The 26,513-nt window shown below is 39.8% G+C and overlaps 1 protein-coding gene and 1 pseudogene across 1 annotated transcript; one reads left to right on the top strand and one right to left on the bottom strand.

Annotated features, from left to right (window-relative positions):
* The first annotated feature begins 917 nt into the window (after positions 1–917).
* On the top strand, positions 918–3,525 carry LOC101147321 (COP9 signalosome complex subunit 3-like; annotated as a pseudogene).
* A 4,282-nt stretch (positions 3,526–7,807) lies between these two features.
* On the bottom strand, positions 7,808–25,004 carry LOC129533004 (uncharacterized). The gene is made up of 3 exons (XM_055384558.2): positions 24,259–25,004; positions 22,831–23,010; positions 7,808–10,179 (listed from the first exon to the last, which is right to left on the bottom strand). The coding sequence occupies exons 1-2, from the start codon at positions 24,858–24,860 to the stop codon at positions 22,929–22,931; spliced, it is 684 nt and encodes a 227-aa protein (XP_055240533.2). The 5' UTR covers positions 24,861–25,004; the 3' UTR covers positions 7,808–10,179; positions 22,831–22,928.
* Between the last annotated feature and the right edge of the window lie 1,509 nt (positions 25,005–26,513).

Below are 26,513 nucleotides of genomic sequence, written 5' to 3'. Positions count from 1 at the left end.
GAAATGCTAGGTCATATGGTAACTCTGGGTTTAACATTTTGAAGAACTGCCAAAATGTTTCCAAAGCAGGTGGACTATTTTATATTCTCAGCAAGGAATGGGAAGTCGAGTTTCTCCACGTCCTTGTTAACACACGTTGTTGTCTGTTTCTTTGATTATAATCTCTCTAGTGAGGGTGGATTGGTATTTCATTGTGTTTCTGAGTTGCGTTTTTCTAATGACTAATGATGTTGAACATCTTTTTATGTGTTTATTGGCCATTTGTGTATCTACTTTGTAGAAATGTCTGTTCAGGTTCTACACTCATTTTTTAATTGGATTATTTGTCTTTTTATTATAGAGCTGTAAGAGTTCTTTACATAGTGTGGGTAAATACAAGTTCATTGTCAGATATATGAGTTTTTGAATACTTTTTTCCCATTCTCTGGATTGTCTTTTCATTTTCTTGATGGTATCAAGAAATTTTTAAATTTTTTAAATTTTTAAATTTTAATGTAGTCCAATTTATATATGTTGCTGTTGTTGCCTGTGCTTTTGGGGTGCTCTCATATTTAGGGCTATGGTATATTTTGAGTTAATCTTTACAAACAGTATGAGCAAGGGGGTCCAAATTTATTCTTTTGCATGTGTCTATTCAGTTGTTCCAGAACCATTTGGTGAACACTATTTTTTCCCCATTGATTGATTTTGGGCACTGTTGTCAAAGTCAATGAACTGTAATTCTATTCGACTGATCTACAGGTTTATCTTTTTGCCAGTGCCACACAATCTGGATTATTGCCTCGGTCCCTTGCAAATCAGCTTATCCACTCCTCAAAAATGTTTGAATCCCTTTGCTAAATTGCTGCAGTCCTTCCTCCCAGAGTGGCCACCTAGTCCTGCCTGAGCTGCCTCTACCGCTTGGGTTGTATCCGGGAATGATGACTGCCCCAAAGCAATATGTGACCAGTGAACCACAGCTCTCAACTCAAGGGCAAATGACTCAGCTTTGTGAACTGATTGACTGGAGTAGAGAATTCCTTGCAAAGAACTTATATCATCTGGGTATTGTGCTTGGGGCTCCTGATGTACAGGAACACCTTTTGAGGCTTCTTGCTGTTTTGTTTGTGAGGTCTTCTATGCCTACTGTTCCTGACGTGGAAACACTATTCTCACAGGTTTCACTTTTCATCAGTACTTGTGATGGGCTTTGCCATCAGTTAACAAATACTTTTACTGGGCTTTGCCATCAGTTAACTAATGCATTTGTGGAAAGAAAACAGCCCCTGAGAGGAATTGGCATCCTTAAAGGAGCTATAACAAGCTGCTGATGAATACAAACCAGCTGACCTGAATACATGCTGATTTCTGCCAGCTTTGTTTGCAGGCAAAATGCTTTAAGCCTGCCCTTCCAGCTCTTGACATGGCTATGATGGATATCTCTAAAGAGAATGGAGCTGTATTAATAATATTTTCTACTTTCTGTATTTTGTGATGCTTTGACATATTTGGAGACTTATGAACCTGGGGGTGGGGGACTGCTAATTAGCTAATTTCCTAGAGATGGCTAACAAGTTTCCTATGAGCACAACTTTAATATGCAAGCCAACCAGTTCCAAATGCATACCCACATCCACTTTCCTTCATCAGTCTCCTGCAGTACAGGGCATTCTCCTCCTGCCCTAAATCATCCCAGGGCAGGGTACCAGAAAACTAGGGATGACCCTCATATCCCAGAGTCTGCTGAAATTATTCAAACTACCCAATCCTACTCCCACTCAGCTTTTCTACCCTACCTTGATCATTTACTGCCTCAACAAGGACAGTATTGGCTCTGGTCCATACTTTCCCCTCCCCTTCTCCCTCCTGACTGCCCCTATGTCTTCTCTTGTGGCCCTCAGTGTGTCATGCCCCTCTCTTGGGAATCATGAGTGACAAACTCTTTGCGCGATCTTGGTTCACTGCAACGTCTGCCTCCCGGACTCAAGCGATTCTCCTGCCTCAGCCTCCTGAGTAGCTGGAATGACAGGCACGTGCCACCACACCCAACTAATTTTTGTATTTTTTAGTAGAGACGGGTTTCACCATGTTGGCCAGGCTGGTCTTGAACTCCTGACCTCAAGTGATCTGCCTGCCTCAGCCTCTCAAAGTGCTGGGATTACAGGCATGAGCCACCATGCCCGGCCCCAACTATCTTTTCAATGGTAGTTGACTCCTGATCTATTGGCATTACCATACCTGAATTAAAGACAAAATCCTAGGCACATTGTAAAATAGAAAACGACAATGCAAAGCAGTGTTTATGTTACTCCTCTCATGGAGGGATGACCTGCACTGGCTGAAGAGCACTTTACCTTCTGAACAAGCTGAACCCACTCTTGCCATGTCAGGTCATCATATCATGTTGGATTGAAATAATAAGTTTTGCCCCATGAGTGTGGCAAGTCAATACATAGATATACCCAGTTGCAGCAGAGAAAGAAGTTTAATTGTAGGGCTGCCAAATGAGGAGATGGGAGGAAACCTCAAAATTTGTCTCCCTGAGTAGTTTGGTGCTGGGAATTTTAAGGGTTTTGGCATGGGCTGGAGTGTGGAGATCACTGACTGGCTGAATTGTGCAGGGCAAAGTCATGGGGCCGGGAGATGAAGAAACCATCTTCTCATGCTCATTCAGGTCTTCGGTGGGGCCTTGAAGCTGGTTAACCTCTATTGTCCTGCTGGAAGTCAGGATCTGCTTAAGCAACTCTTAAGCAAAAGCTTTATGATTCCAATATCAGAGATCCTGTCTTAAGCAAAAGCCCTATGATTCTAAGGTCAGAAATCCTACCTGTAGGAACAGTGGGGATGCAAGTGGTCCGTACCCAGTGCAACGGGAGTTTTGGTTTCAAGGAAATGGGTCAAAGGGCAGCCTGATAAATGCTTAATTATAACTACATTTCTGTCGATAATTCTTGATAACTCTGTGACGGTGACTTCAGAATCATGTAAAAAGTTGATGATAGTTTTTTTGATATTACTTGTCAGAGTACAATAGCTACCAAATATAGATCTCAAATTACTGGTATATTCATTAAGCTCCTTAGCAGTGCATATTATGAGTTAGCCCAAGTCTATTCAACCAGTAATCTCTCAGAACTCCAAAATCTGAACCTGGCAAACAAGCACAGTGAAATTATTACTTACGATAACAAAAAAAGGCTGGTGAAGCAACGCTTGTTAATCTCTTTGTAAGAACAACACTCAATGGCTTACAGAGACTTTTTAGCTCTATTCTTACAAGGTATGGCAAAACCTGTGCAGATAGCCAGACCTTAAAAGGCAGAAAAATATGTCAAAGCATGATAGAAGATGGCAAAATTTTTGCAAGTATTAAGCAAAAGAATGGTATGGTTAGTTTTTATAATGGCCCTGAAAATTATAATATATAACCCAGCCATGCGTCATAACACTGATCGGGAGATGCTGAAACAGAAAGCACTTGATAAGCAGCTGAAAGCCATGGACCAAGAGACTGCAGTGAATACCCGAGGTGTAACAAGGGTATGAGGTCACAAGAAGAGGATTCTGTAAAAGTCTCATTACAACTGAAGCTAACAGACATCCTGAAATGTCACAATTGAAACAAATAAATACAAGATGTGATTATCTATTGAAAAATTGAGTCTTTTACTAAAAAACATTCTCACCAAGAAAACTCCAGATATAAATGGATCAACTGTGAATTTTTCCGAATATTTAGGAAAGAAATAACCTCAGCCTTATAGAAACTCTCCCAAAGAATAGAAAAAGAAAAAAATTCTTCCAAACTACTGTTATGAGGCAAACACCAGTTGATACCCAACCTTAAGAAAAACATGATAAGTAAAGAAAATTATAGCCCAGTATCTCTCTTAAACATAGATAAAAAATTCTTAAGCAAAACATAAATGAATAATTTAATAGTGATATATAAAAAGATAATTACATTACAACCTAGTGAAATTTATATTGAAAATACGAAAGTGGTTTAACATTTAAATATCAATAAATACGACATGTCACACTAACAGAAATAAGAACATCATATAATCATATTATAGATGCTAAAACAGTATTTAATCAAATTCAGCACTCGTGATTAAAAAAAAACCACAAAATTCTTAACTATAAATCAAAGTAAATTTCTTGATGTCTCACTTTCATTTATTTCCCACCATCAATCCATCACAAAGTCTTGCTAATTTTATCTTCACAATATGTTTCAAATATCTCTACCTCCCTCCATCTCCACTGCCACTCCCCATCATAATTCAGGCCCCATTACTGCGTCCATCTACTATAGCCATAGCTCCTCAACTGGTCTCCTAGATTCAATCCACTGTCCTTTAAATAATCACAATGATCTCTGTAGAATGTAAATCGGATCTTGTCATTTTTCTTTACAAACTTTTTGGAAATCTTTCTATTTCCCTGAGGAGGAACATGGGCAAGTTTGATCTGTTCCTTGTCTGTATATTCAGTTCATCTGCGGATATTCCATCTGTTTTTGTTTAAGCTGTAGTCATACTGATTTCTTCAGACACACAGATCTCTGCACATGACCAGGAGTTCCACAGATTACCTCCCCTCTGCCTTTGACTGGGTTAGACAAAGAATCTTTAATGGGCCCCCTTGCATCTGAGAGCTCTTAAAACCATACTTTGCTATCTTGAGTTCACATGATATAACCTCTTGGGCTACAAAGTAATTCAGAGCATAATCTCCAAAAGGATTCCTGCAATGAACTCAGTAATTTATTTTTCTTAAACTATAAGACAAATATATAGTAGTTAAAAGATATTAAATACATAAAATTAGAAAAGAGAAAAAAAATCCATAATTCAATTTTCAAAGAAAGTATTATTAACATTGTTGAATAGAGTTTTATACTGTATTTTTTATGTAATTTAATTTTAAATATTTTTCCAGATTATTGTAGCCATTTTAATGCGTCCACATTATTCAATCATGCAGCTGTATCACAAGTAATTATTTCCTTTCTGATGGAGAATTAGGCTTTGATTCTTTTCTATATAAATAATATTTTCATGAACACTTTTCTTTAAAGCATTTTCTGAATTTAGAGTTACTTCCTTAAATTTTTCTACTTATGTAATTATTAGGTCAAAAAATATGCACAATTTTGGAATGATTACATTAATGCCCAATTACTATCTAAAGGATTATGCTACTGCGCACTGCTCGAGAAGAATATGACCATGCCCATTTTCTTTGCTCTTCCTACGAATGGATTTTCTTAATTTTTAAAATATTTTCTAATTGGACAACAGAAAATTATGTCTCAATTTAAAGAAAAACTTCTATTGACTTTATTACAACTATTTTCTATAAAGGTTTGTGCTTGAGTTGCATTTCTTACATGTGTTTTATTTATTTTGCCATTACAAGAAAATTGTCTTTAGTTGAAAAATTTTCAGTTTGCTTAAAGTTATCAGCAGCTAAGTCACACAGTCCAAATGCGTAGACTAATAAACAATGAATACAATCCTTTACGATGAAAAGAACAAGGTTTTAGTTTTCCATGAAAAGTACTTGAAATGACATTTGAAATATTCATGGAGTAGCTCATGGAAATTAATAATTTCTTAATGTTTATCCTTTGCTACCCCCTGCAAAGCACTATGTTAGACATAGTTAAAAGCACAAAGTTACTAAAGCACGATATCTGCTCTGTTTTGGGGAAAGTTTGCTGATAAAATTGTTAATTAGCAGTTTATCAAGATATCCATGTCATTGTGTATTGTAAAATGCCCATGGGCCAAATGTAAATTATTCATAAATTAATACAGGAAAAGCAAAAGCTAGATCAGCAAGTTGAAGGTCACATTTATCCAACTGACTAAAATGCTAATTCAACCCATACTATTAAAGATGAATACAAATAAGCATTTCTAAACAAAAATACACATTAAAACTTACCTTTATTAGCTTAATCAGACTTGCATATTAAGTGTATGAAACTATTAAATGTTAGTCTTGTTTTCTCTTTTATAAATCTAAAATTTTTCTGGTAAAACCTTCATGATACAGTATAAATGAACAGGATTTCAGTTCATCGTAAATAATACAAAAGGAAAATGAAGAAAACAAGGGTCATTGTTCTGCACCTCGCATATGAACTCTCTAAATGCTGTTCCATTTGTATCATTTCTTTTAAAAAAAAAATCCCAACTTTTATTTTAGATTCAGAGGTACCCGTGCAGGTTTGTTACATGCTATATTGCATGATGTTGAGGTTTGGGATATGAATGATCTCATCACCCAGAGAGTGAGGATAGTACCAAATCATTAGTGTTTCAACTCTTGTCCCCTCCTTCTTCCCTTTATTAGTCCCCAGTGTCCATGAATACCCAATGTTTAGTTCCCACTTGTAAGTGAGAACATGTGGTATTTGGTTTTCTTATCATTTCTAAATATAATTTCAACATTTTAAAAATTCATGTTAGCACACACAGTTCCATGGATGGTATTGGGGAATCCTCACAGAATTTATGTTCCATCTATAATAAACAGAACAAAGACAGTGTTCTTATTCTCAAAGGTTAACTTACAGTTTCTTGGCAAACAACTGAATATGTCTGGATAACAATGCAGATGATCTGTTGCTCTTGGTTAGTTATTTTTCATTTCCATTCAGAATTAATTTTATTCCTACGTGATTAAAAAAAACGTTTGTGTGCAACAGTTAAACTTTAGATTTTCTACTACTAAAAAAATTTACTACCAAGTATGTCAGAACATTTCAAGTTAGTAGATCTCAATTGGGCTCTATGCTATTTCTAGCATTATACCGGGTGCTAGTGAAACCCTGGCTTTGCAAAGATTATGATGGTGAGAAAAATCTAATATGGTTGACTCCATCTTGCTTCTAGCCTAATAGGCTGGTTGTCTTTGCTCATTCCTAGGTGTAGGCCAAGCTAATCATGGGAGGAATTCAGTTAATAGTAACTTAAAAGCAAGGATGACGACAGGTCCTCCCTAAAACCAACCCCATCCTTGCTCCAGGACCAGAAACTAATGAAAGGCCATAAGTTTAAGATCATGAGAGGGGCCTGAATTCTAAAATGTAGCAGAATTATAGTTTCTGTAATATAAATCCCTTACTGCCCAGGAATCATGTGGCCAGAGGTCTGAAGATTTGTGTCTTCCCCAATTGCTCCGACAGATAACATCTCTATGGTAGAACTTAAGACTGGTCTTTTGAGATATTTTTCAGATTTTTGCATTCTGGCAACTGACAGACCCAAGCTGGAGCTGTGACTCATGACGACTGGTTCCGTGGCCCCACCCAGAGGCGTACTCACTGCACAAGGACCATTTTCCACACCCTGTGATTTCATCCCCAACCAATCAGCAGCACCCATTCCCTAGCCTCCTACACACCAAATAATCCACAGAAACCCTAGCCTCTGAGTTCTTGGAGGGACTGATTTGAGTGATAACTCTAGTTCTCTTGCATGGCCAGTCTTGTGTTAATTAAACCTTTTTTTTTTTTTTTTTTTTTTTACTGCAATGTCACCATCTCAGTGAATTTGTTTTGTCTGTGCAACAAGCAGAAAGAATTCATTGAATTATTGCACCAGCATTGTCACAGTGATGACAACCCAGGGCCTTCCCTCAGTAACATTGCAGGAATGGATATGTTGACTCATGGAATAGGGGATATTAGTTCATCAAACATTCTATTCCTTAGCAGTTCACCACCACCAAAACTGTCAACTCAGCTCTGCTCCATGGAGCTGACCAAGGTATCTACAACGGTACAGAAAAGACTCAGATGGCTCTAAATCAAGAATTAACAAACAATAATGTTTTATTTATTGAGTACTTTTCATGTGATTTATCCAATGAGAAATTATTTACGTTATATGTATATTCATGCTTTCAACGCTTACAATACAAGAAGTGATCTTTATGAAATCCACATTACAGATGAGGAAACTGGGGCTCAGAGGAATTGGTGATTTCACCAAGATCCCATGACTGGTGGGCAGTGAGGCTGAGCCAGCTCTGAGATCCCACAGCCTACGGCTCTCACTGCCACATCATTTATACGGTGTTCAACAGCATGGTCTTCTTCAGGGCAAAGTCATTGTCTCCAGGACCGCCTTCCTCCTAGGGCAAGACTCAACATTTTTTGTAAATTGTTTCTTTACAAAGAGAGTAAAGAAATAACATGGCCTCCTGCAGGAAACTTCCTGACATCCATTTCTAATCTGCAAAGCAGTGGGGATCTTTCCACTGCTTTGCACTCTGATTAATATTTCCTTTCTATTGCACATCAACTTTGGTCTGGTGCCCATCACAGAGGAAGGGAAAGCCTTTGTGTTAATTTTTTAAAATAATAATTTTAATGGAATGTGGAGTAAAAATTACCAAAACAGCGAGAAAATGAGATCCACAGTAACAATGTCAATATAACACTTCTACACATAGCAGATACTTAATGTTCAAAGATTTCAATGACCTGTTGATCGTATTTCTAAGGGAACAAGTCTATGCTCTTGAGTATTTTTCAGTCTTAATGAGCAATCACAACGTTAAAGCAATTTGCTTATTCCTCTTTAATTTATTTGTATTGAATAGCGCTTATTCAGCGAACAGGAAATGTGCTCAGTCTTGTGATCACTAAGACACAGAGAAGGTTGTGAGCACTTTTGAGAAAGGGAAGGTTCCATAGGGAAAAAAGCAGAGGAAGTCTGAGGATAGTACAAAGTAAGCAAGTCTGGTAACCAAGAAACACAGACAGAAAGGGGGCGTTCAGAGAAACCAGCCTTCCCTGAGAGACGCTTGGCCTGGAACCATCTGGAGGGTCAGATGGGGAGAATACACTGCTTCTGAGGCCTGTGAAAGGGTACAAAAGTGCTCTTTTCCAATAGCACTGACCCATGCATTCATAATTGCTTTAAATAGACCAATTCTAACAGAACAATTTACAGGCACGTCAACAGAGCCTTATGTACAATTGTCCTTCTTCAGGTATGCACTGCCAAGCTGGTAACTGCTTCTTGGCAAGGCTTAGGCAGGCCCAGAGCCCCTACCTGAATCCCCGTGAATCCCTCACCCCCATGACTGTCATCAGACCAAAGGGGAGGTTAGAAAGGTGAAAAGGGAGACCTGGGTTTTGTTTAATGTTTTATCAAAGTGTAACAATGATTCTATTTCAACATGTTATATAGTCTATTCTTTTTAAAGTTTTACAAATTTGTAAATAATTATTCTAAAATGCTGCTTCTCATGGCTGTAAGACAAAAAATGCCATACCCCACCCCCACCCACCAAATGAGCTGCTTTGCTATATGCAATAAGTGTGTCTGAAAAACCATTCTTTTTGCTTTTTGGTTAAAAAAATAATATTTCCCATTTCTTAAAATGTTTGATGTTTCAGTAAGTTCTATAGTTAATTTTTGTTGAAACCCACAAACGGATCCATGAAAAAGATAGTTCACTGATTATCTTTGGTGGTGAGGGGCCTCTGGGAATTTCAAATGAGATAGTGGAAATTGCTTTGAACACTGTAAAGAATTATACAAAACTAAGGTACTATTTTGATTTGGTGATAGTACAAAGAATAGCAACGAAAATATTTGCATTTTGGTCTTGTCTAAAGAAGTGCACAGATGTTTTGTTGGGATGTATTGAAAAGGAGGAGTAAAGAAACACCCACCTCTTACCCCATGAATGAGAAAATATTTGAAGTCCAATCGTATTTTCTTTCAGTACTAAGAAGATGTCATGCTCTTTCTTGCTTCGATGCATTTCCACATGTAGTTTCTCTGCTTGGACACGCCAAACCTCCATCTCTTCACTTGGTTACCATCTTCTTTAGTCTCAGCTTAGGCGTCAGTTGAAGGCATGGGTTGATGAGGCTCCTGTGGAACTGGAGGCTAAGCCAGTGCTTTATGTCTGTTTTGTTGTGAGTGTAACATAAAGACAGGACATTTGGGAAACTCTTAACAGAATAAACTAATTCCAATAAAGCACTAGCTCAGACACAAGTGACCATGAGAATGTAATCGTTGTCTCCTTGCTCAGATTCTCCTTCCCACCCTGGAATTTGCTACGTGTTTCTGGAGAACTTGGTCATCTCCAGCATCTGGGATAGGGGTTTGAGCCGAACTTCTGTAGATTTCAGGGAGCTTGGGAAACCTCAGCTGATATCTGGAATACATGAGCACAAGAAGAAGAGGTGAAGCTTCTGTCAGGAGGTTACTTTACAGAGAGGTGGGGGAAGAGAAGAGATGATTGCTTTCATTTATGGCACAGTTTAGCACACACAGAGATGCCTGGATGCTATTTAGGTGATGCATTGGTTTGTCCTGTTCATCTACCTCTCTGGATCACAGATTCACAATGCTTTATAGTTGTAAGGTCTGCTGGACTCCTCACACAAATGATCACCTTTTTTATAGATGAAAGACAAATTTACAGACAAAAGGACAAATAGCATGGTTGGACGTATCTTCTTATAGCCCTAGTAATCTTCCTGGAAAATTCAAATCTATAAAAACCCATTCCCAATGTACCAACAATACAGAATCGACAATATTATATCCAATTTGCTACAGGGCTCACTCACATAGTATACCTGTGGCATATATAATCCAGTAAAGGCATTTGGACATGCCATTGTCCTCATTAGCTTTTATTTTAGAAGAAATTGAGCCGATGTCTGTAGAAATAAAATGCCAGTAAATGAGTGCATTTGGTAATTCTGTTCCCTCCTTGCTAATTTTTAAAGACGTCCTGTGCTTCACACGTGACTTATTTCTCCATCAAAGCCTTGTTTTTAAAAATAATGTTAAGGAATATGATTCATTTAAACTATGATATTAACATAAAAGCTTGAACAAGGAAACTTTATAGAGAAAGTTATATTTCAAAGCTTCTACTGAATAATTCTGAAAAATGTGCTTTGTTTTATATGTTTCAGAACATATAAAGATATGTTTAGAAGCTTCTACTGAATAGTTCAGAAAAATGTGCTTTGCAAAATCTATTGAACTACCTGGTGGTTGTTGCACCTGGTAGGATATTTCTTCCTCTGCTTGAGGGCAGTTAGAAAGGGGTGTGGGGGAAGGACTGGGTATCAAACTTGAAGATAGCACCCCAGGACATTCAGTCACTAGTGAGATTCTTCAGTTGGCAAAATGGACAGGCACTATCAATTTAACTCAAAAGAGTTGCCATACTTTAAGAAATTGCGACAGTAAAAGAAAAATTAGCTAAGGTTCCTAATGTCAACAGATGGGGAGTGCTCATGATAGAGAATGTAACATTTGTTCCTTAAACCCCACAACTAGAGAGTTTCTGTAATTGGAGTAAAATTAACTCATACATACTTAAAATAACAGCATTCAACCTGAGTCCTGAGAAACACTCTTTATAGCAAACAGTAGGACTGGCCTTTGCAAATCATCCTCACAATAATCATTTGTTCGTGGGCTCGCAAGTCGGAAGAACGGGGTTTCGGTTCTAGCTCCACTCTTCAGTAACTGTGTGACTCTAGACACCAGCTAACTTCTCTAAGCCGTCACTTCTCCGTCTATCATATGGGGATAATTATAGTATCTACTTCATCTATAAGTGTGTGGTTAATAATAGTGCCTACTTCATAGAGTTGTTTTGAGATTTCAGACAATAAATGTAAAGCATTCAGAACAGTATATATTTAGCAAGGTCTCAATAATATTAGCTGTTGTAATCTTTTCAATATCCTAAATTTACAAATCAGCAAACTGAAGCTCAGAGAGCCTGAGGGCTACAAATTATGAAAGTAACAGAGCAGGGAATAAAACCCGGAGATACCTGATGCCAAAGTACATGTTCTTTTCCACGTCACCATATTGTTGCCATGTATACGGGTCAAAATGAAATTAGAAAAACAATCAGATCATTGTGCTGGTTAGGCGCATGAAGGAGAAGAACAGGAGGGCTGGTTCTGGTGAGGTCATTTCAGCTGATGATTTAGGATATGTTTGTGGGAATGAGTTAAGACAGTGAAATAAAAGTGATCACATTTTGAAAATTATTTAAAATTTCATCCTATCTGGGGGTACACAATATAGAATTGCAAAAAAAGTCTGTTAATATTCTGCTTCTTAATTTTCTAATTTTTAAAATGAATAGACCAAATCATCTTTTAGCATCCTTTCACATTGAAATATTTGACTCAGTTGTATAGTTAGCATTAGATTTTGTCTGATCTAAGCTTCTGTCTTTTGTATTCTAAATGAATCCTTGCTACCTTATCCATGAATATTGATTTTCTTTCTAAACATATAAACTATGACAACTATTAAAAGAGTTAAAGAGATAAAGCAGTATCAGTCCTGCTCTCAGGAATACCACATCCCAGTAAAAAGAGCAAGGTGTGCACATAAAACTTCTAATCCCAGGTAGAAAGTGATCGTGTATCTTCTGAAGATACAAGTAAAATGCTGCTGGAATCCAAACATTACTTCTGGTTGGGGAATTAGGAAAGAACTTGGAAGATGTGGGGTTTGGATAGGGTCTAGAATTTGGATGTGCAGAAATGGAGGAGAAAAGAGAGATCTCGATCAAGTTGGGGGAACATAAAATACTTAAGTGAGCCACAACAGCTTTGCTGGAGTGTAGGGATACAGAAGGAGAGGTGGGAGGTGGGGAGCAACTTCCCAGTAGGTAAGTGCTCCTGCTGGAGTGTAGGGATAACAGAAGAGGTGGGAGGTGGGGAGCAACTTCCCAGTAGGTAAGTGCTCCCGCTGGAGTGTAGGGATACAGAAGAAGAGGTGGGAGGTAGGGAGCAACTTCCCAGTAGGTAAGTGCTCCTGCTGGAGTGTAGGGATACAGAAGAAGAGGTGGGAGGTGGGGAGCAGCTTCCCAGTAGGTAAGTGCTCCTGCTGGAGTGTAGGGATAACAGAAGAGGTGGGAGGTGGGGAGCAACTTCCCAGTAGGTAAGTGCTCCTGCTGGAGTGTAGGGAAACAGAAGAAGAGGTGGGAGGTGGGAGGTGGGGAGCAACTTCCCAGTAGGTAAGTGCTCCTGCTGGAGTGTAGGGATACAGAAGAAGAGGTGGGAGGTGGGGAGCAGCTTCCCAGTAGGTAAGTGCTCCTGCTGGAGTGTAGGGATACAGAAGAAGAAGTGGGAGGTGGGGAGCAGCTTCCCAGTAGGTAAGTGCTCCTGCTGGAGTGTAGGGAAACAGAAGAAGAGGTGGGAGGTGGGAGGTGGGGAGCAGCTTCCCAGTAGGTAAGTGCTCCTGCTCGAGTGTAGGGATAACAAAAGAAGAGGTGGGAGGTAGGGAGCAACTTTCCGGTAGGTAAGTGCTCCTGCTGGAGTGTAGGGATACAGAAGAAGAGGTGGGAGGTGGGGAGCAACTTTCCGGTAGGTAAGTGCTCCTGCTGGAGTGTAGGGATAACAGAAGAGGTGGGAACTGGGGAGCAGCTTCGCAGTAGGTAAAGTGCTCCCTGATGCGGGCTGTGGGGCCAGGCTGAGCACTGGACTGTAGCTTGGAGCAATGGGCAGCCGTTGAGAGTTCTAAGCAGAGGATGACCACCCCAGAGCCCTGTTTTTAGAAGGAAAATCTGACAGCAGATTATTTGGCAGGGAAAAAGAAAAATGGAGGTCAACTAGTAAGGAATTGCCGTCATTCCTGTCTAAATCACTGAAGGGACAAATCTGCATCTTTGCTTGGTAGACTTGGTGGCATCCTTGTTCACCTATTAGTGTGCTTATTGAATTAATAAATAATAGTTTAGGCTGGCTGCAGTGGCTCATAGCTATAATCCCAGCACTCTGAGAGGCTGAGGCAGGCGGATCACAAGGTTAAGAGATCGAGACCATCCTGGCCAACATGGTGAAACCCCATCTCTACTAAAAATGCAAAAATTAGCTGGGCGTGGTGGCAGGCACCTATAATCCCAGCTACTCGGGAGGTTGAGGCAGGAGAATCACTTGAACCTGGGAGGTGGAAATTGCAGTGAGCAGAGGTCACGCAACTGCACTCCAGCCTGGTGACAAGAGACTCCATCTCAAAAGAAAACTAATAAATAAATAAAATATAAAATAAATAAATAATAGTTTGTTTGGAAAAATATGGAAAAATGCTCTGCTGACCCATAATAGAATCTAATATACTTGAGTTGACAAGGATTAGAGTAATCCTGACAAAAATATAATACTATTATAGAACACAGATAAAGTAACAGGAATGTTTTTGTCCACATGACCAAAACTATAATCCAGTATATTAAAATATCCATGTTATTGGCAGAGTGGCCCTGTTTTATGTTTTATTTTCCTTATTTCCACACATTCAATCAAAACTCCAATATATTTTACATCCAAGCTTATGCTAGGAAGTATGATACTCTGGTCAAACAATACTGTAATTACATAGCCTCAAAAAACTTACACAAAGTCTTTCAAAAAAAGTTTCTTCCACAATCCATTGTAAAATCATTTGGCGAGTCTTTTTGCAAAATGTCTTCCCTGCTTCAGTTCAGTTTTGGGTGTGTGTGGTCGGACTAAATTAAATAAAACTAGACTGAGTTAATCATGTAAGCATTAATTAGCACAAGTCTTCATTGATGACTATAAAGAATCCTTGTAAACGTAATGACTACATTTAACAGGTCTCTTCTCCTTACATGGCTTTTCTGATATTATTAACATGACTAAAACATCGTTTTCTACTTACCCCGGGAGTCTTGGCAAATGGTAATTTGCAAGCTTATATTAGAGCTTTACAAAATTATCTACTCTTTATGTAATGGATTGTGATTGCATTTTTTTCCCCCTTCACTTAGGTTTCTACCAAGAAACTACTAAGTTTTCATATCTTTTGTTATAAGACTGACAATCTTGGAAAGAGGGAGAGATCTGTACCCCCATACCTCCCTTAGAGCTGAAGAGACATTTCCTCTCGTAGAGAAATGCCTCACTCATCCCATTTTTACCTGCCCTTTCATCGTGAGCCACAGGCCTTGAGCAAAAGAAAGGGACGACTATGAAAGTGGTTACTAGGGAATGCCTTTAACAGTGAAGGCCTAGGAGTAGATGCTTCTGAAGTTGAACAGCTTGTCAATCTTGCTTCCCCATGGCCACTGACACTTCCGTGGAGGCCTGGAAGGGCCACAGTACAAGTAGATAAAAAGTTATGTCCTCTTACCTGATTCAATCAAGTCTACTTGCTGACTGATTATTAGAGACGATAAATTGGAAAGTCATAAAAAGGTGATACTTACATACCTTTATATTTTATTATTCACCCAGCTATTTAATTGTTAATTTTTTATAGGAGACCAGATCCATTTTTGAATGTGGGTTCCCAGATTGAGGATCCACTTTTTTTTCATAAGCCACACTCATAATACATCTACAATTTTAGAACTATTATTTCTTCAGGCTGAATGACAACACCGCCCCAGCAATATGGATGTAGAATCCTACGGAACATTCCTCCCCATGCCAGTTGGGGTTTGTTGTCGTTGTCTTACCCACATGTAATCAACAGTGATACAGTTTATATTGAAAAGACTTCAAAAGAATTTTTATTAGTTTTTGTGGAAGAACTCTCCTTTTTTGTACTCATATTTCATCACTTTATTAAACAGCTAATTAGAACATATAATTATAGTAATAAGTGAAATTGGAATAAACAATCTTAGGAAAAAATACACGTAGCACTTAATATGCATAGGCCCCAACTTATGAGGATAAAATTGCACAGTGGCATGGAGTAGAGTTGACCAGCTACAGGGTCTCAGCATGCCAGGGCAGTCGTGTTGAACAGAGGAAGTGGAGATTATCAGATAATTGTTGGGTCAATTAACTAGAGGTTGATTAAGTAAGCTTATTCTTTCCAATTTTGTCAGCAGTGTGTTCTTAGTGAACCTCTAAGACAGTAACTAATTTCAAGTTCATGTAATATATATGAGGTATTTTGATCCTGTGCAGTTTCCAAAAATAAAGTTTCTTTTGCCTTTAAATAATTGAGACATTTCAATTATTGTAGCTGAGAACTAATAATTATCATTATTGGGCACTCGCAACAGATACTGTGTTAAGTGTTTTTAATAATTGTTGTATTTCATCCTTTTGATAACACTTTGAGTTTGGTGCTGTTACTATCAGCATGAGCAGATGTGGAAGCTGAGCCTCAGAGCTGTAAAGTAACTTATCACGGGGTCTCACAGGTAATAGGCAAGTATCATGAATCAAAATTTAGGTCTCTCTCACTCTAAAGTCTTAGCTGTTCATCAGTATGCTATTTTTCACTATTGTTTCATTGTTTGTTTATTTTTTTAAATAATCTGAAGTTTTTGGTCCATTTAAGGGATTTTGTAGCCTGCTCAACATTGTCTGCTTTGTCATCACTCCTGCCCTGAAGAATCTTGAACTTCTTTCTAGAGCCAGCACTAATTTCTAAGTTTAAATCATCAGTGCTTTATAACTGAATATTTTAACATCACACTTGTTTTTTAACAGTCTGAAGTTTCTTAAATGGCAAGAGCCAAATCAGAGAAAATCTCTGATTGTCTCCCCTGCCTTCCAGTTTGATATGGCTTTGATATGTGTCCCCTCCAAATATTGAAATGGGATCCCCAAAGTTTGAGGTAGGGCCTGGTGGAAGGAGTGTGGGTCGTGGGGGCAGATCCCTCATGAACGGCTTGGTGCCCCCACGGTAGTGAGTTCACCTGTGAGATCTGGTTGTTCGAAAGAGTCTGGGACCTCCCTCCTCTCACTCTTGCTCCCTCTCACCATGTGACACACCTGCTCCCCATTTGCCGTCTACCATGATTCTAAGCCTCCTGAGCCCCTCACCAGAAGCGGATGCTGGCGCCATACTGGTACAGCCTGCAGAACCGTGAGTCAGTTAAACCTCTTTTCTTTATAAATTATCCAGCCTGAGGTTCTCCTTGGTAGCAATACAAAATGGACTAACACACAGCCTTTACAAAAATAATGCATACTGTCATGCCTTTTAGAGTCCTAACGAGTCTCACCTACTCTCAGCCTTATCCCAGAACAGCCTGTTGACAACACAGTCGTCAAGAGTAATTCTACTCAAGTTTAAGTTAAACCATACTGTTTTCCAAAGAGGTTGCACTAATTTACATTCCTATCGACAGTGTATGAGTTCCCTTTTCTCTGCATCCACTCCAAAATCTGTTATTTTATGTCTTTTTGGTAATAGCCATTCTAACTGGCGTGAGATGCTATCTCATTGTGGTTTCAATTTGCATTTCTCTGATGATTAGTGATGTTGAACAGTTTTACATATGCCTGTTGGCTATTCGTATGTCTTCTTTTGAAAAGTAGCTGCTCATGTCCTTTGTCCATTTTTAGGCCGCATGACATCTCTCCTTAGGTTGTCTAGTGGCTTCCAGCCTCACATGCTCCTGCCTCAGGACTTCTGCATTTGCTGGTGCCTTACTTGAAATCCACTTTTCCCACTACTCCCTCACTACATTCATGTTTTTGGGTTCTAATGTTATCCTTTCACTGATATCTTCAGCTGGCCACCCTGTTTAATACTGCAACCTCCCCAGATTTTCTGTCCCCCTTCCCACTTACTATACTATATGTTTCTCCATAGTACTTATCACCTTCTGATAGTATATATCATTTACTCATTTATATTTACTCATTTACGGTGTGTTAGGATACTTATTGCAGAGTGAAATGTGTGCTCTGTGCCTCTGATGAACCCTCAGAGCCCAGGCCTGTGCCCAGCACAGAGTGGTCCTCTACCTTTTGTTGGATGAATGATTTAAAGAAGGAATGAGGACTTCAATTAAAATATATTATATAATCATGATATATGTGAGTGGAAACGTGAACATATTTAAAAGCATTTGTGAAAGTAGGTGGTTTGAGGATCAGTCATTTAGACCTAAAATTTAAGATAGAAGAATAAATTTATAAGACAAAATAGTGTTTTGCTTTGACAATTCAAAATTGTTATTTAATCATGGGAAATCTTTTTTTTTTTTTTTTGGAGATGGAGTCTTACTCTGTCACCAGGCTGGAGTGCAGTGGCGCAATCTCGGCTCACTGCAACGTTCGCCTCCCGAGTTCAAGTGATTCTCCTGCCTCAGCCTCCTGAGTAGCTGGGACTACAGGTGCCCGCCACCATGCCAGGCTAATTTTTGTATTTTTATTAGAGACAGGGTTTCACCATATTGGCCAGGTTGGTCTCGATCTCTTGACCTCGTGATCCACCTGCTTCGGCCCCCAAAAGTGCTGGGATTACAGGCGTGAGCCACCGTGCCCGGCAGGAAAGCTTTAAAAATGTTTCTTCATGTAGTGATAGAATAAAGACAAGTGTCTCTGAATGTGTATATATATACATATACATACATACACACACATACAAATTATTTATTTATAATTTTACACATACATATATACACACACACATATACAGATATACATCTCTACAGTAGAATCTTAGGAAGTAGATTCTCAGGTTTTATTCAACAAAAACCACCACAGTACTCTGTCCCTGTAGTAGTTTTATAACCTGCCAAGCCAACTCCATCTAAGTCTGTTACAATTAAGGGACAAAGAACAGCTCCAAATGAACCGTATCAAGTAGTTCTTCAACTGAAATCTTGTCTAGGAAGGAATTACATCAACCTGTTCTTTTTTTTTTTTTTTTTTTGAGATGGAGTCTCTGTTGCACAGGCTGGAGTGCAGTGGCACGATCTCGGCTCACTGCAACCTCCGCCTCACAGGTTCAAGCAATTACCTGCCTCAGCCTCCTGAGTAGCTGAGATTACAGGTGCCTACCACCATGCCCAGCTAAAGTTTTTTTGTATTTTTAGTAGAGACGGGGGTTTCACCATGTTGGCCAGGCTGGTCTTGAACTCCTGACCTCATAATCTACTACCTCGGCCTCCCAAAGTGCTAGGACCACAAGTGTGAGCCACCGCACCCGGCCAGCCTGTTCTTAAAGCCTTGAGAGGCTTAGGAGGTCAGGCTGATTAAATTACACAGCTGAAAGAAACTTTTTCAATCATGATCTCTGTATGAGTTTCTATGAGAAGTACAGAGACAAAAAATACATCAGCAAAGCCTTCACTTGGCCCAGAACAGTGTCACATGTCAGCTAGATTAGTAGACATGGAAATGTTATACCCATTGTGGCTATTTAGAAGAAATATTCTGCTTTTCTGTTATATTTTTTTGTCATAATAGCTCTTACTCATTTGGCAGGATGGATACATCAAGTATAATTTTAAGGTCACAATTAAGGGGGGGATTTTCACTCAGAGCAATCCAACTGTTTCCACATCTGTAATATTAATAAAAGGATTTGAACTAGAGAATCTGTGCAGTTCCTTTCAGAGTATGATGCTAACAAATCTCAGAATTCATAATTTGTCTAATATCGTAGATTTTTGGGGGCTTAAATTATGACCTCTAATTCTAGACACGTGATAGTTCTGCTCATAATTCATCATAAACTTTAATTGGTTTGTAAGGTGATCTTTGGAAAATTAGGAAGCTAACAGATAGTCTCAGCTGTTTCATCTTGCTAGTTTGCTAACTACATTGGGCAACCTGGCCAGAGAGACTTCTTATAAATCATTTTTTCCAAGCAAGCAGGTGAACAAATGAAGCTAGAGAATAAATATCTAGAAGGTTTAATACAAAAGAAAACTGCATTCTGTTGAAAATGTAAATTTTTGTAGCTTATGTTCAGTTTTGCCTTTGGAGAGTCAGAGAAAATAACAATGTCTGTTTAATCCAGTATAAAAAAGAGAGTGTAGCTCACTCAGGTTTTCAGTTAGTGGTAGTAAGGAATAGGGTATACTGAGTTGTGCATATTTCTATTAGTTTGTGTCAGCTTCTGAAATTTTATGAGCAATCATTAAAGAAAAAGTCTTGAAAATGGGTCAACAAATTTAGTGTTTTCTTGAAAGATGTTACGGATTTTTAAAATTTTTTAAATGATCGTGACTGCTTCACTGGATTTGTGTTCCTGGAGTTAGTCTCATGTAGGACTGCTAGGATGCTCTTGAGGGAAAGTTGGATTGCTTTCTTCACTCTTGTCTTTTTGACTAGGAAACAATCTTGATTTGCTATCCTGAACCAGTGAAGTCCCTGGCTACCATTTCCTCCATCCATGTCCAGCTTCTTACCAAGCAGACACATAAAAGACCTAGATTTTAAGCAGCCTTTAACTCGAGTTATCTTTTGTAAATCTCAGTTGTACAGAGTTGAGTTGGAGAGTGGAGAAATTGACATGCCTCTTTCTAGATCTCTTTTCTACCAGCGTTGTGCAAAAGCATAGAGCTGTAAAGTGGAGGCGTTCAGGTCTTCCCTGGACGTCAATAGCTTTCACACAGAGCTCCTCTCTTTTCGTCTTCACACCACTGCCTTTTCCTCTCCAGGTTGGGTTTTTTTTTTGTAGATGGAGTCTCGCTCTATCTCGCTCTGCACTCAGGCTGGAGTGCAGTGGTGCGATCTCGGCTCACTGCAACCGCTGCCTCCTGGGATCAAGCGACTCTTCCTGTCTCCGCCTCCTGAGTAGCTGCAACTACAGGTGTGCGCCACAACGCTTGGCTAATTTTTTGTATTATTATTAGAGATGGGGTTTCACCATGTTAGCTAGGATGGTCTTGATCTCCTGACCTCATGATCTGCCCGCCTCGGCCTCCCAAAGTGCTGGGATTACAGATGTGAGCCACTGCGCCCGGCCCCAGTTCTTTCCATTCTGAAGTTCCAGCCTTCCCCCTTGTGCCAGATGCACTACTGCATTTCTTAGGGTTCACTAAATGGTAACTCTGCCTTTATATTTTGTCAGTTGTTGCATTGTCTGTCACTGATGGTAAATGCAAATCATCCTACCTCTAAGTAAAGGGGTCATGGTTTCATTTCTGGGTGTGGAAGGGACAAGAATGAACATTGGATTTCTCCTCCAATCACTCACTACTTGGAATTAATTCAAATTTACTCTATTATGTCCCATTCATCACATTCTTAAAGACTCTGCTAAAGACCTACCTTGTCCAAAAAGCATTCTCCACCCATCTCTCTCAAATTCTTTAGATTCCTTTAGCACTTTTCATACTACTTAAATATTTGCTCATATTTTCTAGTATTTTTACATACAAATATTGTATTTCTGCATACATAAGTTTAAATCAAGGAAAGAAACTTTGTTCTCTCATGTGGAAATTTACGTTTAGAATCACAGAGTACTAGATGTGCAATTCACTGTAGAGATCATCCAGTTCAATGGCCTCATTGCAATGATGAATAAATGGAATCATTTTACAGCCTCCCATTAACATATAACACAATGTGCACAGTAAACATGCAACAAGCACTTCTGAATAAATGGAGTTCAGCTGCTCATTTAACTGCTCTCATTACCTTGACATGGTTGGCAGCATTTATTAAGTGCCCACCTCTATGCGCTACAGTGCTAGAAGCTAAGCAAATGGAATGGAAGTGAGGCCATCACAGTGTGAGGCAGATAACCCAGAAGCAGACAACTCTATTAAAGTCATAAGCCTAGTGGGGCAGTGGGAAGGGATCGGGGGGCAGCTGCGGCATGCCTGCAATGAAGTGGTTACTAAAGACGAAATTTCTAGTGGGGTGGGGTGCAAGTTTCAAGGAATCTGCCAGTCCTCTGCAAATTAGTAAAATACCAATTTAATTCAAAGGGTAAGAGTTTAGAAGTTGAATAATAGTCCTGAAGCAACCGGGACACTATGGTAAAAATTGGCTAAGTCCAGGATCAATTCTCTTGAGAGACTGTATTCTAAATTATATTTACATTCCTAATTAGTTCTATTCTTTCCTATAACATGATTCTTCCAAGACATTTCTTCCCATTGTTGAATCTTTAACATGTATTCATGGTTGTTAGAGAAAATATCTTTATTGAAGGTTGTGTGCCTCATGTTGGAAGCATGTAATTTAAATATTAGATTGGTGCAAAAGTAATTGCGGTTTTTGCCATTTACTTTCAATGGCAAAAAATGCAATTATTTTTGCACCAACCTATATTTAATTTAAAAATAAAGTTAATTGGTCTTTGGACTAAGAGGGAAAATGTCTGAAGTTATGCTCAGTAGATGGGAATGAATGATTACCCACATTTATATAACCAGTTTATTTCCTAGGAGAAGTAAACTTTAGAGTTTGAAAATGCAAAGAAAGGCAAAATCGAGGAAGGAAGCTATTTCAGACAACAGGCAGTGAGTAGAAATAGCTAAGATGTCTAGTTGGGGAATAAGCGACTGAGTCAATGCAAATGTCTAGCAATGAGATAGGCAGAATATTTGGGATACAAAGCAAATGCTAGGTACTCTGAAAAGATATAACAGTAAAAATTTAAGTGTATTACTGGGTACAAAGATAGAATAAATTAGATCTAGTGTTTGATATCACAACAGGGTGACTATAGTCAATAATAATTTAATTGTACATTTAAAAATAACTAAAAGAGTATAATTGGATTGTCTGTAACACGAAAGTCAAATAGTTGAGGTGATAGATACCCTGTTTTGTGATGATTACACACTGTATGCCTGTATCAGAATATCTCACCTACCCCATAAGTATATATACCTACTCTGTAGTTGGAACCAAAATGCAGGTTTAGTCCCTTGCCACTTGCAGAGTCCAGTTAAAAAGAGTGAGGTCTGGTATAAAGAAAATGACTTTTTTTTTTTTTCCCCAAAGCTACCTTCGGGGAAGAAGCACAGGTTCCTACCATAAGGGTACTGCTTCCCTTTTGGAGCACAGAGTGGGCCCTTTTAAAGGGGGGACCTATGGGAGATGGAAGGGAGCAGGTAAGAGGGCTGCATACTTACTTTGGTGCCTTATCTACCGGGCAGTCGAGTTGGCTTCTTCATGGGCAGAAACAGGCTGTAAATGCAGCCAAAAACTCTAGCAGGCATATGCTGGGTTGTCAATCAACTGTTATCTCCCAAGGCAACCTCCTGATGGGTGAGGGTTCTGCTCTGGAGATGAACTTGCCCTGTAAGGAGTGCCTGGTAAATGGGAGATAAAAGGCTATAATTGCATTTCTAAAGAGCTAAGTAAGAAGTGAGGAAAAGGAGGAGAGGAAAAAGAAGAGAGAGAAAAATAATAAGCTATCTCTTAGAAAATGGGATACTCAGTCACATACTTACGAAAATTAATAATTAAAAATTTTAAGTGTAACACGCATTTACAAAAAATTCAAACACTGTATAAAAGTATTTAGAAGAAAGTGAAAGTCTCTTTTCTCACATTTCATTTGAACTCCCCAGAAATTAACATTTGTTATCAGAATCTTTTGATTCTTTTTCAAAAATTCTCACGAATATCTTCATGTCTACTTCCTTTCTGTCTTTCTACCCATCTATCCATCCACCTTTCTTTATTTTAACCTATCTACAGCTATAGATATTAATCTATTTACCTTCATGTTTCTGAAGCTATGGGTGTATAGAGTTTTAACATAAATGCAACCATTATACACTTCATTCTGAAACTTTCCTTTTTGTTTTAGAAATTAGCAACATATATGGACATTTTCCCAAATAAACAACTGTATTCTATTTTACTTTTTTCCAGCTGCAAAATGTTACATCACATGAGTATACAGCATTTTTAATTTAATTACTTTCTTACTAATAGACATTTAGGTTATTTCAAGGTTTGTTAAAATTGACTTCCCTGGTGTTTATCTTTGTAATAGATTCAGAGCATTTAAAGCCTCCTCATAGGAGTATTGAGGGAAGGTTTCAAGAAGGGCATCTAGTGAGGGGAGAAATGAGTAAACATGGTTTAACCAGATGGAATATTGAATGCAATCAGAGTCAGAGCCACACTGCATAGTAATATACACATAGAAAAATCCTTACCATATTCAAATCATGTTTAGTTAAAGCCATGAAAGTTCATGAAATTTTCTGTATTTAAAATCCACTTAACACTGATTATAAAATTCAAGTCATCATTCTGGATATTATTAGTTATTATGTTTAAGTTCGAATGAGAGGGATTTATATAGAAGTAACATTTTTGTCTTGGCAAGATTTTTTTGTAACCAAAGTCAGCAATGAGAATGTTCAGGAACTAAGCTGTGTACTAAATCATTCTCCACTTAATTGTTTGTCAGAGCTTCCCAAACCACCAACGATTCTCTTCCTCGAGTCTTGTAATTCCTGCAGACTTTAAGACAGGACACTAATTCCAGTTTCGAAAAGCTAATTTACAATACCTTCCCAATTTATTTATAGTCCACTCCAAACCTGTAAGTCAGGATAAAGCTGCTGATCTCTCTCATAGGAATGGTATAAAGACAATGGTGAGAGGTGACAGTGTGCTGGCAGTCCTCAGAGCCCTCGCTTGCCCTCGGCGCCTCCTCTGCCTGGGTTCCCACTTTGGCGGCACTTGAGGAGCCCTTCGGCCCGCTGCTGCACTGTGGGAGCCCCTTTCCGGGCTGGCCAAGGCCAGAGCCGGCTCCCTCAGCTTGCAGGGAGGTGTGGAGGGAGAGGCGCAAGCAGGAATTGGGGCTGCATGCAGCGCTTGCGGGCCAGCTGAAGTTCTGGGTGGGTGTGGGCTTGGCGGGCCCCGCACTCGGAGCAGCCAGCCAGCCAGCCCTGCTGGCCCCGGGCAATGGGGAACTTAGCACCCGGGCCAGTGGCTGCGGAGGGTGTACTGGGTCCCCCAGCAGTGCCGGCCCACCGGCGCTGAGCTCGATTTCTCGCCGGGCCTTAGCTGCCTTCCCACGGGGCAGGGCTCGGGACCTGTAGCCCGCCATGCCTGAGCCTCCCACCCCCTCCATGGGCTCCTGTGCTGCCCGAGCCTCCCCGACGAGCACCACCCCCTGCTCCACGGCGCCCAGTCCCATCGACCACCCAAGGGCTGAGGAATGCGAGCGCAGGGCGCAGGACTGGCAGGCAGCTCCACCTGCAGCCCCAGTGCGGGATCCACTAGGTGAAGCCAGCTGGGCTCCTGAGTCTGGTGGGGACTTGGAGAATCTTTATATCTAGCTCAGGGATTGTAAATACACCGATCGGCACTCTGTATCTAGCTCAAGGTTTATAAACACACCAATCAGCACCCTGTGTTTAGCTCAAGGTTTGTGAGTGCACCAATTGACACTCTGTATCTAGCTGCTCTGGTGAGGACGTGGAGAACCTTTAATGTCTAGCTCAAGGATTGTAAATACACCTATCGGCACTCTGTATCTAGCTCAAGGTTTGTAAACACACCAATCAGCACCCTGTGTTTAGCTCAAGGTTTGTGAATGCACCAATCGACACTCTGTTTCTAGCTGCTCTGGTGGGGCCTTGGAGAAACCTGTGCGTGGAAACTCTGTATCTAACTAATCTGATGGGGACCTGGAGAACCTTTGTATCTAGCTCAGGAATTGTAAACGCACCAATCAGCGCCCTGACAAAACAGGCCACTCAGCTCTACCAATCAGCAGGATGTGGGTGGGGCCAGATAAGAGAATAAAAGCAGGCTGCGCGAGCCAGCATTGGCAACCCGCTCGGGTCCCCTTCCACACTGTAGAAGCTTTGTTCTTTCGCTCTTTGCAATAAATATTGCTACTGCTCACTCTTTGGGTCCATGCTGCTTTTATGAGCTGTAACACTCACCGCGAAGGTCTGCAGCTTCACTCCTGAGCCAGCGAGACCGCGAACCCACCAGAAGGAAGAAACTCCGAACACATCTGAACATTAGAAGGGACAGACTCCAGACGCGCCACCTTAAGAGCTGTAACACTCACCGCGAGGGTCCACGGTCCCTCTTCATTCTTGAAGTCATTGAGACCAAGAACCCACCAATTCCGGACACAATGGCATGAAGACAATGTGGTAATATTTGTAAAAAAAATCTTCATATTTCAAATGTTTAATAGTGAATTTCAACTATTTTAGCTATGTAGAAAATGATGAGTTTCAAAATGGGGAAAGAAAATCAATTTTTCTTTTTAGATTATTGAAGTAATCCTTAAACATTATTAGTCTTGTGAGTGTGGTACTCACAAAGGGGCATGGGATAGAGGCAGGTGTCTCTCCACGCCCATGGGGTGTGCAACTGGCCTTTTTGTGCTGCCTAGAAAAGAGAAGGGACTGAGGAGGGGAAAAGGACAGAAGATGTGAAGGAGGCCGTTCGGACAAGCATCAGAAAGAGAGCAGTGGGTTGGGGATAGCATTGGTCTATTTTTCAGGAGGGTGGATAGATCCAGGCCAATGCTTCTCAGTCTCTCATTTGCACGTGTGTCACGTGTGGTCTTATGAAAATACAGATTCTGATTCAGTAGTTCTGCATTTCTAACACACTCCCAGGTGATGCCAATGCGCCATACTTTAACTAGCAGGGCAGTCTAAGTATTCATGGGAAGATTAGCCATGAGAATGGGCGGCACAGCTCTGATGGAAGCCATCGATTCACATGAGGCTGGACAATTTCATCTGGGGCTGGTACTCATTCATGGCTTCAAGGGATTGCAAGCCCAGTTCTAAACATGTTATTAAATATTCAGCAATTTCTG

Source organism: Gorilla gorilla, chromosome 3 (genome assembly GCF_029281585.2).
Source record: "Gorilla gorilla gorilla isolate KB3781 chromosome 3, NHGRI_mGorGor1-v2.1_pri, whole genome shotgun sequence".
NCBI classification, from domain to species: Eukaryota; Metazoa; Chordata; class Mammalia; order Primates; family Hominidae; genus Gorilla; species Gorilla gorilla.
The sequence above is the reverse complement of the archived record's forward strand: the minus strand, read 5'-3'. Positions and strand labels throughout refer to the sequence as shown.